This window comes from Ambystoma mexicanum, chromosome 9, assembly GCF_040938575.1.
Source record: "Ambystoma mexicanum isolate Mex_15411 chromosome 9, UKY_AmexF1_1, whole genome shotgun sequence".
NCBI lineage: Eukaryota > Metazoa > Chordata > Amphibia > Caudata > Ambystomatidae > Ambystoma > Ambystoma mexicanum.
The window spans coordinates 661,992,685-662,007,804 of record NC_090931.1 but is presented as its reverse complement, the minus strand read 5'-3'; the positions used below and the strand labels follow the sequence as shown (position 1 = coordinate 662,007,804).

General features: G+C 48.9%; 1 protein-coding gene across 7 annotated transcripts in view; it reads left to right on the top strand.

Moving 5' to 3' along the window:
* HYCC2 (hyccin PI4KA lipid kinase complex subunit 2) overlaps nt 1–15,120 on the top strand; it is a 1,329,865-nt gene that overhangs the window by 649,177 nt on the left and 665,568 nt on the right. For all 7 annotated transcript variants that reach the window (XM_069615445.1, XM_069615447.1, XM_069615449.1 and 4 more), the window contains one exon: nt 11,197–11,376. In XM_069615445.1, coding sequence (XP_069471546.1) covers nt 11,197–11,376 — 180 coding nt within the window. The remainder of the gene's footprint in view (nt 1–11,196; nt 11,377–15,120) is intronic.

Sequence of the window (15,120 nt, the reverse complement as noted above, 5' to 3'; positions counted from 1 at the left end):
GGCTGTACCTGGGTGCTGGTGCCAGGAGGTTTCACAGCACGTCCCTTCCCCTTTGATGCACGGACAGCATCTGCCCCTGCGTCTCCATGTACCTGGGTGGGGAGCACTACAGGGTTGGCTGGGGGACCCTCAGCCTGGGTGGTGGGGGCTGCAGCTGCCCCTGCAGCTTTCTGTCACTGGCTGGTGTGGACAGCACATGACCCTGCTGATCCTGGTCCGCTGGTGCCAGCATGTTTGACCACACGTCCTTTGCCCTTGAACACAAGGACATGTGCCCCTTGGTCTGTGTGGACCAGGGCCTGCACTACTACAGGCCTGGCTGGGGGTCCATGGGCCTCGGTGGCGGGGACTGCAGCTGCCCCTGCGGCTTCCTGACCATGGCGTGTGTACAGCAGGGGAGCCTGCTGCATCGGGACCCTGGGTGCCGGTGCCAGGACGCTTCACAGCACGTCCCTTCCCCTTTGATGCACGGACAGCATCTGCCCCTGCGTCTCCGTGGACCTGGGTGGATACCACTACAGGCCTGGCTGGGGGACTCTGACCCTGGGTGGTGAGGACTGTAATTGCCTCTGCAGTTTCAGGACCCTGGGTGGTGGGGACGTCGGCATCAGCTGCATCTCCCTGACCCTGTTTGGTGGGGGGTATATGTCTCCCTGCATGTCCCCGGCCACCTCACCCCCCCTTCCCACTTGTTGCCCTCCCACTCATGCCACTGATGGATTGGAGCAATGGGAGGCGCAGCTATCAATTGTTCTGGGCAATGTCAGTGAGGGGGCAGTGTATGTGATGTTAAACGTACCGGTGTGCTCAAGCAAGGCACAATGTAACCCCTGGAGGTAAAAACAGGCCACGTAACGCACAGGCACCCCAAAAATGAAAAATACGTGTACACCCCTCGGTAGCCCACGTGAAAAGAAAGTTACGCAGTACGCTGTGGCACCCAGCAAAACAAAAAATGTGTACGCGAAGGACATGTAAGGTACTATGATGTTAAGAACGGGGGTACGCAATACATGAGGACACTCACAATATGGAAAATGTGTATGCGACTCACCGTTGGCTTCACAAAAAAGTGAAAAGTACATGCGTGTGTGCGCTGAGGCAAATCCCCCACCAAAACAAAATGCTTGCACTGTCGCAGTAGTGAAGAGATTGTGTGGAAACGCTATGATCGCTGAAGTCCACACGTCCGTCTGTTAGAACTCGCACGAGCGTGTTCTGGTCTCCTACGCACTACCATAACGCAATAAAGGGACTAATGGCGATAAACACCTGTTGTTTCACACAATGAGAACACAGGTTTTCACAATTCACGGTTATTTCCCAATTTCTACCCTTCGTGTAGCCTCACTCTAGCTTGCCCTCCAACATCTCTAACTAAACCCTATTGTTTTTCTAACCCTAGCCAGCTCTGGTGGATCACTTATCTAGGGAGAGGGGATATTGGAGAAGAACTTGCCCTATGTCTAGCTAGTTGCCAATAGGTTCACAAGTTTTTTGCTTTCAAATTTCTTAAGAGCACTTAGTGTGTATGGTCGGCTTTGCAAATGGAATTCTTCCTAGTTTAAAGTTTTCCCTTGTTCCACAGTAGCACACTTTTGTATAAAAGCAAAAATCTGGGCCTTGTTGGCTCCTAATTCAAAAATATTTAGAAAAGAAAACGGGTAAGGTTGTCCTTAGTTGGTGTTGCACAGGACACGTCTACATCCGGACTTTCTGGTCTGGTGTATTTTAACACACTCTAACCGCCAGGGAAAGACAGTGAGCAGCTGTAGCACAAATGTTTCTTTTTATCAAAAGTGCCTCTTGATGCTATCTTTTTTATGCACAGGGGTCATCTATTGGCCGACCGGTTTCAGTGGTTACAGAATATTTCCCACTTTCTTCAGGGCCACAGCATGTGTTAGCATACTATTAAGCATACTATTAAGAGAAATATCTTCATTCACTCCTATATTCACCCACCCTCGTGTGGCTTTACTCCGCATACGGGAGTGTTGGTAGTTAGTGTTGGGGGTGTGTAGTTATTGCCGCATCCGCTTGCGATTGATCCGATCGCTTCAGGACCAGTATTCTCAGAACCCTCACGGTGTTCGTACGCACTACTTCATCCCGATCGTCAACGCCCAATGTTCAGCGCGTGTCACGTAACTTACACGGTTAGGCCCTTTCCTCTGATTTCACACTAACGTGCTGTTTCTGCACATGCAGAGTCGTTCTGTTTCCGGCTGCCCACACGAGTAACACGGAAGACCCACGCTCCTGCCTACCAGCCAATTTACCTGCCTCCAACTGCCCCGAGCTGCCTCCTACGAGCCATCTGCTGCTGCCTGCACACTGTGTGCCTGCTGCCCATGTGCCCGCTGCCCATGTGCCCAGCAATTCTGGTGCCTGCTGTACAACCATTGCCAGTGCTCCTGTCGTCGGACCTATGACCACATCTGCTGATCCAGAAGACTCCCGACGTGCTAGACCACCGCTCCACAGCCCAGCCCAAGGACCACCTTGCCCACCCACACCTGCCTCGGGGGTTTCCATGTTTGAACCAACATAATCGGAGGCAAGTGGCAACCCCCCGGCAGCGAGGCAGAGGGCTGTCGGCTTCAGTGCAAAGGAAGTTGACATCCTGGGGGAGCAAGTCCTGGGGCATTATGATGCGTTGGTGGGTTGAAGAGGGCAAGTCAGCAAAGAAGGACGGAGGAAGATCTGGGCGGACATCGTGGGTGCCATCAACACGGAGGAGGTGGTACCCCGCGACTACCAACATTTCCACAAGCGCTGGGAGGACTTCAAATCCAGGACCCACAACAAGGTCCGGCGCTTCCTCAAGGCTGGTGGGAACCAAGGGGGGCGCCGGTGCTGGTTGACCACCGACAACATGCTGGTCCTGGAGTGGTTCTTCCCAGCACTGCACGCCCAGCTCATGGATTTGCAGGTCAGTCTGGAGTCGACTGGTAAGTTTCCTCAACAGTGAATGTGCATGTTGATGTGTGGTTGGAGTGTGCACCTTGACCTTATGGCAGGTATGCCTCTTGTACGGATGTCTGTGTGCATGTCCCAGACAGTGCTGCATGTGTGTCCATTCAAGCATGTGTGACATCAACTGTGTTTCTGTTGCAATGTGTGATGCGCTGCAGCATGTAATGATGTGCACATGGTTGCAGACATATGTCTGAACGTGACCGTGTAAGAGGTGTGAAACATGGGTGCTGTGGGCAACATCATGGACATGCATGGTGTGCATGTGTCTGAGAAGTGAGTGTGTGACTGGCCAACACTCCTGGATGGATGTTAGTGGAGCATTTGAATGTGTGCTTGACTCTTGCTGCCAAATTGACATTGAGTGGACTCTGATGTGATGGCTCCGTGGCCTGCTTCTTGATTGTCAGGGTGTGATGGGTATGTCCCATGATGCATGGGAGGGTGAGGGGCATGCACAATTTTGAGGTGCTGACCGTGCCTTCTCCAGGGATGTGATTCTCTGTTAAGGACACACATGATTGTGCATGTGTGTAAATTGCACGTACCTGTGTTATGGAGGGTGATTATGGTTGTGACCTTTGCCAGGGCAACTCATGTGCATTTGTTTTGTGCCAAACAGACATATGTTCAGTATCCTGATGTTTGTGTTCTGTCTCTGTATCCACAGTGACGTTGGAAGAAGAGGACTGAGAAAGTGCTGTGGAGCAAGGCAGCAGGGATGCCGCCACCAGTCAGACGCAAGGCCCAGTCACACTCCCATGTAATTTCATTTTCGGGGAGCGAGGAGACTGGTGCCGCGTCATTCAGAGCCAATGGCCACAGCTGCTGAGGGGAGGTCCAAGAGGGTGAAGGTGGTCGCTTGTGTTGCATCAGAGCCAACGGCCGCAGCTGCTGAGGGGGAGGTCCAAGAGGGTGAAAGTGGTTGTGGACTCTTCGGCAGTGGGATGGACAGGTGAGCCCGCACAGGGGCCATCCGATGCGGAAGACAGTGGGGAGGCATCCAGGTTGGCGGGGGAGGAGGAGGCCGCATCAGCCCAGTCCATGGGGCCCGGCAGGGGTGATGAGGTGTGTGTTACTAGTGCAGTCCAGACTCGGCGGCAGGTCGCCGTGGAGTTGCATGTGCCTAATCCTGGGACTGCGACTGCACCAGTATGCACCTGCGGGCATGCCGCAATACCTGCGGATGTCGCCATTGTGGACAATGTGGAACCTGTGCTAGTCGGTATTGCGAGGCATACAGGCACCATTCGTGATGATGTGCAGGCTTCCAATCGGGGGCTTGCACATAATCACAATGAGGTCTGGCGTGTCCTGAACTGGCTAGCTCAGTTCCTGGTCTCGCAATGGGTGCATGGACTGGCCATTTGTGACCACCCCCCCCCCCCCCCCCTTCGTCTTCCTCTGTGTGCCAGTCGTTCTTCTGGCCCAGATACCACCAGGGCCCCCTGTGTACCTGTCGCAACCCCGGCCGGCCAGTCTGGTGGAGATCACATCCCTGCCAGAGTCGGGAGTCGAAGTTGAATCATCCAAGGTGGTCACCACGCAGATCCAGCCAGCGCAGGAGCGGTCGCAATGGAAGAAGAGCAGGCACCTAGGAGCAGGGCATGTGCACGACGGCCCAGGGGGTTTACATCATCCTGGAGGCTGTCCTTAAGGAACAGGCACCGGGCAGTTTGGCAGCATCAGGCTCAGAGTGGGAGGCTACAGTGATCGGGGCATACATTCTCAGGGAGGCAGGTACCGGGCATCAGGCAGGGGGCAAACGTGGACCTTAACAATAGGATGTCTTCCGTGTTGAAACGTTTGGGCAAGCAGATCGGGGCAGAGCGGCAGCGGGCACAGGAGGCAAGACTCACCATGGCCAGGGCGGAGATTTCACTGTTGGGCAGAGAGTCGGGCAGAGGTCCTCAAGGAGACTTGCAGGGAGTGGGAGACAAGCATGCTGGAGTCCCTCCAAGCCCTTGAGGTGAGAGCGGAGGCCCGCCTAGGGAAATTGGACGCAGTGTTCGATGATGCCCTGGCAAAGACATTGAGGGAGCATGGTGAGGAGAATGTAACGCTCACCTGGTTCCCTCGGAGGCGCTGGTCTTGACTGGGCGGTGAAAACGTCTTCAACGTTAGGCGTAGGATTCGTCTGGGTCCCGGACTTGACCCCTTCATCACCGAAAGCTTGACCTGCAGTGTGAGGTGTCTGCAAGTGGAAAATCAAGGTATTAGTGGCTGGAAGGTTGGGAGAAGATCTTAGCCCCTCTCTCCCTCTCTTCCCGTGGTACTCTGGTGATTGTTGTGCTCACCTTAAGTAAGTGAATGCTGAGCTCTCCATCCTGCGTCTTGTGCAGGGGCGCTGGATCCAGTTACTTCACTGGATGTGAGTTCCGCCTCTTGATTGCAGAGGGTTGTTGAGAGCGAAGCCGCCGTTTGCTGCACGAGCGTGACTTGTAAGTATTAAAGTTCTCTTTAGATTGCTCTCTTCAAATGTCTTTTCCCATAATGTCTGTCTTTTACTTTTCAGATGCTGTCGATGCCAAAGAAGATGCTCTCCCCGATTCGTGGCAGAGAGCGTAACAAGAAGATGATGAATTCGAAGGCACGTAAGTAGGAAGGCTGTTTTTGGGGCCGTAGAATGCACCTTAATGTCCCCTTTTGTCTCTACAGGTGCCGGAATGCAATGCGAGCAAGGTTGAAGCAAGCGCAACACAGATAAGCAGTTTTGTACCCAAGCGTTACTAACCAATGTTCTTTGTCTTTGCAGGCCCGATGCCGAACGAGAAATGCAGAAAAACGTCTTGGATGCTGCCGATGGATCGGGTGAGTCGAATCGCTAACTTTGCCTTTGTCTAACCTGTGCCTTTTGTTTTGCAGGAGCCGCTGAAGATTGAAGATTGGTTCCCAGCAGGTAATTTTCGTAATTACAGGGTCCGGAGCTGAAGATTCGCTGGAGCTGACACGGTGAGCGTCCTGCTGCAGATGCAGAATAACGCGAAGCATGTGGTACCAATCGGGTGTGGTTTAAATAGCCCATAGGAGTGCTTAGGTGTCTTCTTCCACAGCAGCCTCGCCCAGGTAAAAGAGTTCCTGCTTCCAGAAGGGTTCCAGCAGCAATGATCCAGGGAGTGGTGCCTGCCCCACCCAGAAGGAAAAGTAGTCCCTGCCAGAAGAGAGTAAAGCCTCATCTTGCTGGTAAGTAAGCAGCATGGTCTGCTCCAGGTAGGTTCACCCAAGCACCTTTACACTTGATATGAGCCCGGCGCTTCCTGTGCCGGGACGGATCCTTACTATGAGCCTGGCACCACCGGTGCCAGGACAAGGTCCAAAAGGTCCCTATTGGGACTTGCTGGTGCCGATAAGACATGTTATGAGCCTGCTCCCAAGGATGTTGGGTAGGTCCTGACTCCTTGAAAGCAGTGGTCATGACAAGAAAGACTAGCCTGCTGCCATTGTATATAGTTCTTTAGGTATAAGTTTCCTTTTTATTTTGTTATCTGGAGTGTTTGGACTGTGCTCCATTTTTTGTACATAGTTTCTTTTGGTGTCATTTTGTGGATTCTTTTTCGTGGTTTGGGGTGCTTTTGGGACATTGGACCTCTTTCATTTGTACATAGTTGCAATTTTATTGGCTACTTTTTTGTTCTCCATGCTGGAATGGTTTTATATCTTTTGGATTTGCTTTCTGAAATTCATTTATGGACACAAACTTTATTTTTGTCTTTTCCATCTTTTGTTTACCTTCATTGGATTTTCAGTTGGACATTCTTGCTTTTTATTTTTTTGATCATGCACATTTTTTATTTTTAAAACATGTATGACATTAATACTATTTTTAAATATATTTCATTTATTTAACTCCCAATGATGATTGATCTTTTATTTTTTTAGCAAGTTTGACGCTTCCTTACTCTGGTTTGTGTCCCTGGTAAGGACCATTTTTGGTCATGTGTGTGCACACTTTAATGCATTTGTCATGTTTGACTTCCATTTGCATGGGGCATGTTCTGGTGTGCATGACCAGTGGATGGGTGTCAAGGTCGAGTTGGAGTGTGCACAATGTAGTGGTATGTGATTTCACATGTGCAGCAGCAAAGTGTATTGTCCCTCACTGTGTTTGGGAGGGAGGGAGGGAGGGAGGCGGGTGAAGGGGTGGGTGGGGCAAGTAATGGGAGTGTGTAATGTTTTCAATTTTGGGCCTGGATTTGCTTGATGCAGTGTAATGCACATGTCTGCCCTTCACAAGCATGTCTTTGTGCTTATTTCATTGTCTCTTATGTAGTTGCCCATCTGTCTTTGCAAGTCCTTTTTTCAATTAGTATGGTTTTACACATGGTCAGACCATTGCTGCAGTATTGGTGGATAGGGCACGGTATGATTGCCATGTACTCAATCATGACTTAAGTCATTCCGCTGTGCTTGTGCTTTTGGTACTCATCTGCCCTGATGAAGTCCTGTGTGAATCTGCTATGACCAGCTGGCTACCCTCTGAAATTGGCAAAAGGTCCCCTCGCACGCCACTTGCACACCTGCGCTGGCTCCGAGGCATGCCCAATCTTTAGACTGTTTTTATGTATGCTAACGGACACCTACCGACAGCTTGCACCTCCTGACTGCACTTAGGCTTGGAATTGACACCGGCAGGCCAGATTTTCTTAGTTGTCTATTTGGGTGCATTTGTTATGATGTCCTTCACATGTGTTGAACTGGCACCCCCCCAACCACATTTCAGCAATCACCACTTCCCATGCACTGGCACCATCTCAATGTCACCTGCCCTAACAACTTTCTTACATCTGTCTTCACTCTCTTCCCCCTCCCGCGACTCTTTGGCCCTTTGGACACTTGTGTACATGTGTATTCTGAATGACGTGTCATTTGATTGTATGTTATGTCCTTCACACATGGGAGGGGTGGCTGCCTGCAGGTTGCCTTCACGGGTGATGGCGGGTGGGGGTGTCCAATGTGGCGGCGGCTGCCTGCAGGTTGCCGCCACGGGTGATGGGGGTGTCCCATGAGGCGGTGGCTGCCTACAGGTTGCCCTCACAGGAGATGGGGGGGGGGGGGGTGCAGGGGGGTGTGCCATGTGTCCATGGCTGCCTGCAGGTTGCTGTCATGGGTGATGGTGGTGGGGGTGTCACATGTGGCGGTGGATCCCTGCAGGATTCCGTCACGGGTGATGGGGTGCCCCATGTGGCCGTGGCTGCCTGCAGGCTGCCGTCACAGGTGATGGTGATGGGGGTGTCCCATGTGGCGGGGGGCTGCCTGCAGGTGTCCCTCACAGGTATGTATGTATGTATGTCCGCTTATATAGCACCGGCAGCCCGAGGGCATCAGGGCGCTTTAACAAACACAAAACAGTTTTATAGACAGCAATAACAGCAAGGCAAAAGCCTTAACTCTACTGTTTCTAAGTTCCATGTCTGTGAAAGTCCCCAGACAGAGGAGTCGTATATCGCCTAAACAAGTGGGTTTTCAAGTTTTTCCTAAATTTTAAGTGATTTTCTTCCAATCGAAGATCTTAAGGGAGACTGTTCCACTGCTGTGGTGCCAGCACTACCAAAAATCTACCCAGGCCTCTCCAACCTGTATTTAGGCACTATGAGCAATCCTTTGCCTTCAGATCTTAGCTGTCTCTGAGGAATGTACCGTTCCAAACGGTTTTTTAGATAGCTGGGAGCTTTGCCAAAAAGGCACATATGAACAAGTGTCATGGCCTTAAACGTTATTCTCTCTTCAACCCTAAACCAGTGTATGATCGTCTGGCTGAAGTGATGTGTTCACTTCTTCTTAGTTTCTTCACTATCCTCACGGCATCATTTTCTATAACTTGGCATCTCCCCAAGTCTTTTGCCGTTGCACCAATCAGAAGGGCATTACCATAATCCAATCTTGATAGCACAATAGCCCTGCCTATTATAGCTATGTTGTCTTCCTCCAGGTATGGGCTGATGGCCTTCGTAAGCCCCTGGTAATAAGCTGAGTTTTTATGCAGGTAGTTAACCTGTGCTTCAGCATTAATTGAGGAGTTAACCATCATTCCCACGGTTTTAACCTGATTAGATACCTTGATTATATCTTCATTAATCATAATTAAGGGTGATGGGGAGGTGTGGGGGTGTCCCATGTGGCGAGGGGCTGCCTGCAGGTTTCCATTACGTGTGATTGGGGTGGGGTGTGGCTATCGTGTCAGGAGGGGTCTCCTTCCAGTGGATTTGTGTGTATCGCGCGGTATGCGATGGGTTTCCACGCGATTTGGCTGGGGTGCGTCCGGGGTACGCGTGGATTTTTCACGCGATTTGGCTGGAGTGCGACCGTGTATGCGCTGAGTTTTCACGCGATTTCACTAGGGGGGGGGCTGTATGCTGGGCCAGGCATGGCGGGGGGGCTTGCGCCATGTTAGGCACTTCACTTGTTTTTTACTGCGCGTGGGGGCATGTTGGGGGCGTTACTGGTGCTGCTTGCTGTTCCTTGCGCCACGGCTACTGATGCCTCGGGAAATCCATGAATACATGTGGCACACAATTGATTGTCTGCGCCACAGCTGGCACACGCTCCTTCTCGTCGCACAGCACTTGTGCCTTTTCTGCGCAGGATTCTATGAATCGGGCCCTCAATATGTATATAGAGAGAATTTGGCCGTTTAAGTGCTCCTTTGATAAAGGTATATGCAGGCCAGATGGCCAGACTCGTTGGTTAAACTGATGGATTTGTTTTTGGCAGGTACATTTATCACACAGAGGAGTTTGGTGAACTAGATGGTACTTCAGAAAAACATACGCTGTTATATTGGATTGAGTGGCAAACTGTCAAGAGCCATCTCAACCTTTCCCCTGGCTCCCATGGAGCGCTCTATTACCTATGTGCTGGCCACCAATACTTACTGACATCATGTATAAAATGGTGTTAGCCGAAAGAGGCATGTGCACCGTAACAAAAGCGAAATGGGAGAAGAGCATGGGAACGTTAATGGCTGATGATACATGGGCTAAAATGCGTGAGAAAGCCAGGAAGGTCTGTGTGAACTATAAACGCAAGCTTATGCAATGTTCATTTCTACACCAAATGTATTTCACACCCTCAAAAATTTCTGTTTTATCTGCATTCTCCAAATGTCTTCCATAAATATGTTGTGAGTGCCTACGCTGACTTAATGCATCATATTGTGGAATATCCAAATACTGGTCAGTTGTTGTATTTCAACTGTCACAAATTAACAATGCAAAGGTGCAGTGGGATTGTGATCCACCACTGTATTCTGGGTAATGTGGTCGCCTTTCCCAAAAATGTACACGGAATTCTGTGGCTTGCATTGCTGCCCGTGGAGCGACACACAGGGAAATGGGTTAGAATATATACTACCGAATTACAATAGTGGCATAACAATTTGGTCTGGTGTAATGCCCAGGAAGACGCATGTACAGTTTAAGGGTTCACCTCATTAAGAGTCTGCCGGTCCAGAAACAAGGGTTCCGGTAGCAACGTAAAATCACCATTTCCGGACTGGCAGACTACAACTCTGCCTGCTGGAGCAGATGCCCCACCAGGTCTGATGTGCTGGGCGCATCGGCTCCGGTAGCCAGGGTTGCCATGGAAGCACCAGCACCGCTGACGACCATGCCGGTGCTTCCGTGCACCCGTTTCTATGGGACTCCATCAGAATGGGGCACAACATTTTCCGCCGACTGACATTGCGGGCCGCCGGGACTTGTAATGTCCTGGTGGCACCGGCATCTCAGGCGGCAGAAACAGAGTTACGGGATTGGCGGCAACCTGCCGGTGGGTTACCACCAACCTCGTAATGAGGCCCATGTGTTTTCACTACTGAAAACATTTACCGCCTGTTTGGATGTCATCTATCTTTGTGTGTTTTTTCTAGGAGGCCAAAGTTTTGTTTTTCCTGGGCCTCCCCTTTAAGTTGGTGCATTCCGTTTTTTTTGTGCCGTTTCACAAAGCCCTTATTTTGAATATTTTCGTTTTCAGGGTCAAATAAGTGCTATATGAATTGCATTTCATTCTAACAGAATACTAAAACAGTCCTGTTCTTGCATGTCTTTTATGGCCTCAAAGAACTGTCCCAGTCTTAGAAGAGGGATATGGCAGTTGTTGATGTAATCTCTGGAATCCATGCGAGTATTTAATCTATCAAACATTTGATTGTGTTCTCAATAAGACAAACAATAGTCCTTGCTGAAGGCCAAGTTAACCCTCCATTTCTTTCCGCCGCAGCTCGTAGAACCGGTTTGTCATCAGCTCTTCGAGCTTTATCGCAGCTCTGAGGTGCGGCTGAAGAGGTTCACGCTGCAGTTTCTACCCGAGATCATCTGGGTTTACCTGCGCCTCACTGCCAGCCGTGACAGACAGAGTAATGGTTGCATTGAAGCACTGCTGCTTGGAATTTATAATTTGGTAAGTGAAGTCTAGAAGAAATGACTGGGAAATGCTCTTCAATTAACTGCTATTGCATGAAAGAATATGCGGCCACAGCAAGCTTAGAAAAGTCAGTGGAACAATGTGTACAATTGCTTTGATCCCTTTCTGAAGAATTATTCAAGGACACTCGGCTGTATCTGAGCAAGGTACCTCATCGCTTTGTGCCTGCATAGGTAGTTGTACTATTGAACCTAGCAGTAAAAATATCAAGTTGCCAAGCTACTAGCAAGGCATAAAGTCGCTCGCCCCCTCACTTCTTGTATGTATGTATTTAATTTTTGTATAGCGCCGGTAGCCCGAGGGCATCAGGGCGCTTAGACGAACAGAAAACACAAAACAGAACACAGAAGGAGGCCAGCCCTGGCTAAACCATGAAGTTGTCCTTAAATCATCCTATCCTAGTTCATCATCTGAAGAGATATGTTTTTAAACCCTTCCTGAAAACAAGGTTTGTTTCGGACCTGAGTCTTTCCGGAACACTATTCCACAAGCTAGGCGCCTGAACCAAGAAGGAGCTGCCCAACCCTGATTTCAGCTTGAACTTGGGAACGATCAACAGGCATTTGCCCCCGGAACGGAGACTTCGACTGGGGGTGTGAGACACTAGTCTCTTTTTCAGATACTCTGGAGCAGAGCCATAAAGACATTTGTGCACCAGGCAGAGGGCTTTAAATTTTATACGATCCTCTACTCTAAGCCAGTGTAACGCTATTCTATCTGCAGTGACATGGTCTCTTTTCTTCAGATTTTTGACCAGCCTAACCGCGTTATTCTGAATCACCTGACAGCTGGGAACATCCCTAGAGGAAGCCCCTAACAACAGGGCATTGCCGTAATCAAGCCTAGATAATATAATGGCTCTGGCTTTAGTGGCCATGTTACCCTCATTGAGGTACGGCTTAATGGCTTTCATGAGCCTTAAATAATATGCTGTGTTTTTTTGTAGATAGCTAGTCTGGGCATGAGAGTCTACCACTGCATTAACCATCATTCCCAGGGTCTTCACTTTCTGGACTACCTGGATAGTGGCATTCCTAATTTTAAATGACTTATACTCTGCCCCCAAGTTGGCAAGCTGACGACTAGATCCAAACAGCATCAGCTCAGTTTTAGTCATTCAGACACATCCAATTTGTCTGCATCCAGACATTTGTTATCTCATAAACCCTAGCTATTGCTTCACTGTCTGCGTCATGATGGCTACCATCCAGTTCTAATATGAGTTGGGTGTCATCTGCGTAATTTGTAAACGACACCCCCTCCTTCACCAGTTAGCTGCACAGAGTGCGCATATATATATTGAACAGCATAGGGGACAGGCTGGCCCCTTGTGGAACTCCAAATAAGATATCACAGGGATCAGAGAAGCAACTGCCCCAATGGACTCTGGCTTGACGGTCCGAAAGGAAGGACAGAAGCCAATCTACGGCTCCTTCTGAACAGCCCACATTCTCTCTGAGTGCCTTGATGAGAAGATGGTGATCCACCAGGTCAAAGGCGGCACTGAGATCTAAAAGCATTAACACTCCTAGTTTGCCTTTATCTATTAAACTAAGCATCTGGTTCTGCAGATCCAGCATGGCTGTTTCCGTACTATGGGAGGCTCTAAATCCCGATTGTTGCTGATGCAGGATCTCCTCTTTTTCGACAAATTGTTGCAGTTGTTGTGAAGCGACCTTGTCCAGTAACTTGAGAACAAAGTTTGCGTTGGTTATTGGGCGAAGATTCGCAGGATCTTTAGGATCCAGACCTGCTTTTTTGACAAGAGGGGTGATAGTAACTTTCTTAAGGTCTCTCGGCACTATGCCCTCTTTAAAGGAAGTATTTACTATTCTCTGGAGAATAGGCGCAAAGATATCTTTATGTTTAAGAATGATGCTAGGTGGCAAGATGTTTTCTGCACAAGTGGTTGGTTTCATATTGTTCAACACCTCTAACATCTCTGCCTCTGAGATGGATCTAAATTTGAAGAACTGTCCTCTGACAAGAGTCTCCATTACTGGGGTATCAGTGTCTAGTTTATCGGTAAGTCTAGCTTTGATAATGTTTTGTCTTGCTTTTTCTGTTTTTGCTTGAAAAGCCTGTGAAACCTTGTTACAATCCTCCTCGGAGGGCGTAAAAGGCGGGGTGAGAGAGGCCGGCTTTTCTATGCTCTTCAAAATATCAAAGAGCTTGCTAGTCTTATTTTCTGCATGCTCAATTTCGCTATTGAGAAAATCTGCCTTGGCTGCCTTAATCTTATCTCTATATTCCTTGTCCTTCAATTTCCAGTTCTTTTTACTCTCCGTGGTTTTATCTTTAATCCATTTCCTTTCCAAGGATCGTTTTTCTTTCTTCAAAGAGTGGAGCTCTGGACTAAACCATTTTTGGCTGTTGTTATTTTTCCTAGCTAATTTTGAGATGAGCGGTGCCTCTGATTCCACTAATTCTGTAAGATGCTTGTTATATTTATCTAAAAGATGTGTGCATGAGTCCTGATCCTGAAAAGAGCCCGCTATTTTATCCGTACAGGCCTTAAGAAGTAGTGCATTTAAATTATTAAAATTTCTCTTAGCTATCTTTATATGAGGATTGGGTTTGTGTACATAAAGTGGTAATCTTAAATTAGCTGATATTAGGTAGTGATCACTCCATATACATGGAGGGGTTCTACAATTTTGTAATAGTACATTGTGTCCACACAGCCAGTCTAACTGGTTTCCCTGAGGAGTGGTGGGGTCCATATTGAGAATAGTAAAATCCAGGTTATTCAATGCTTTTTCCAGGGCAATGGCTCCCTTATCCTTCTTATTTCCTCGCCAAAAGTTTACGTCGCCCATAATAACTGTGGATACATTATCAGATCTCGGGGTGTTTAAATATGAGCAAAGCTCTGATGAAAAGTCTGAGACCAGGGCAGGTGGTCTGTATATTGCAATTAAATTTAGGCAGTTATTGGGTGAGAACATTAGCTTAAGGTGCAAAGCTTCGCATCCACTAAATCCTAGAGTAACCTTAAAGAGTTTAAGGCAGTTTTTGGCAATAATTGCCACCCCGCTACCTCTACCCTGTTGTCTATTTTCAAAGTAAATACTGTATCCATCTGGTACAGCCTGTTCACAGGTGGGCCCTACTGGGTCCTTGAGCCAAGTTTCTGTTATGCAGAGAATGTCGAACTTGTTGGAAGTAATCATCTCTTTAATATTGGTAGCATGTTTAGTTAATGAACGAGTGTTCAGTAGGCCTATATTAAGGTCTGAGAACTTTCCCGTGTCCTCCCGTACTAAGGCAGGGTCTAAATTTCCCTCTACCTCGTTAATTAAAACTCCATCCCTCTCATGTTGACTCGCTTCTCTCACCTCTCCTGTGGCCAACATGGCGCAAATCTTGACTTACCTAAGCCAAACCAAACCCCGGATACTAGCACTGGTGTGACTGGCCCTGGCTGCCAACACCAACGCCGACACGTCCGGCCACGGACCGGCACAGACCGGCTTGCCCCCTTCGCGCCGGCGCTTTCGCGCCGGGTTTAAGGCTAAGAAACAGCTCCAAACTACAAGGCTGCTGGGTAATGTAGTCGATTACCCAAACAGTCAGTGCAAGGAAACTAACACCGATAAAATTACACGGTTTACAATTCTAAAAGCAGGGTGCAAATGTAGTCTAATACGTAGCCACAAGGACTAGTTTTTACAGTTACACAATTACACAAGTTACAGCTAAAAACTAAATTACTTAAAA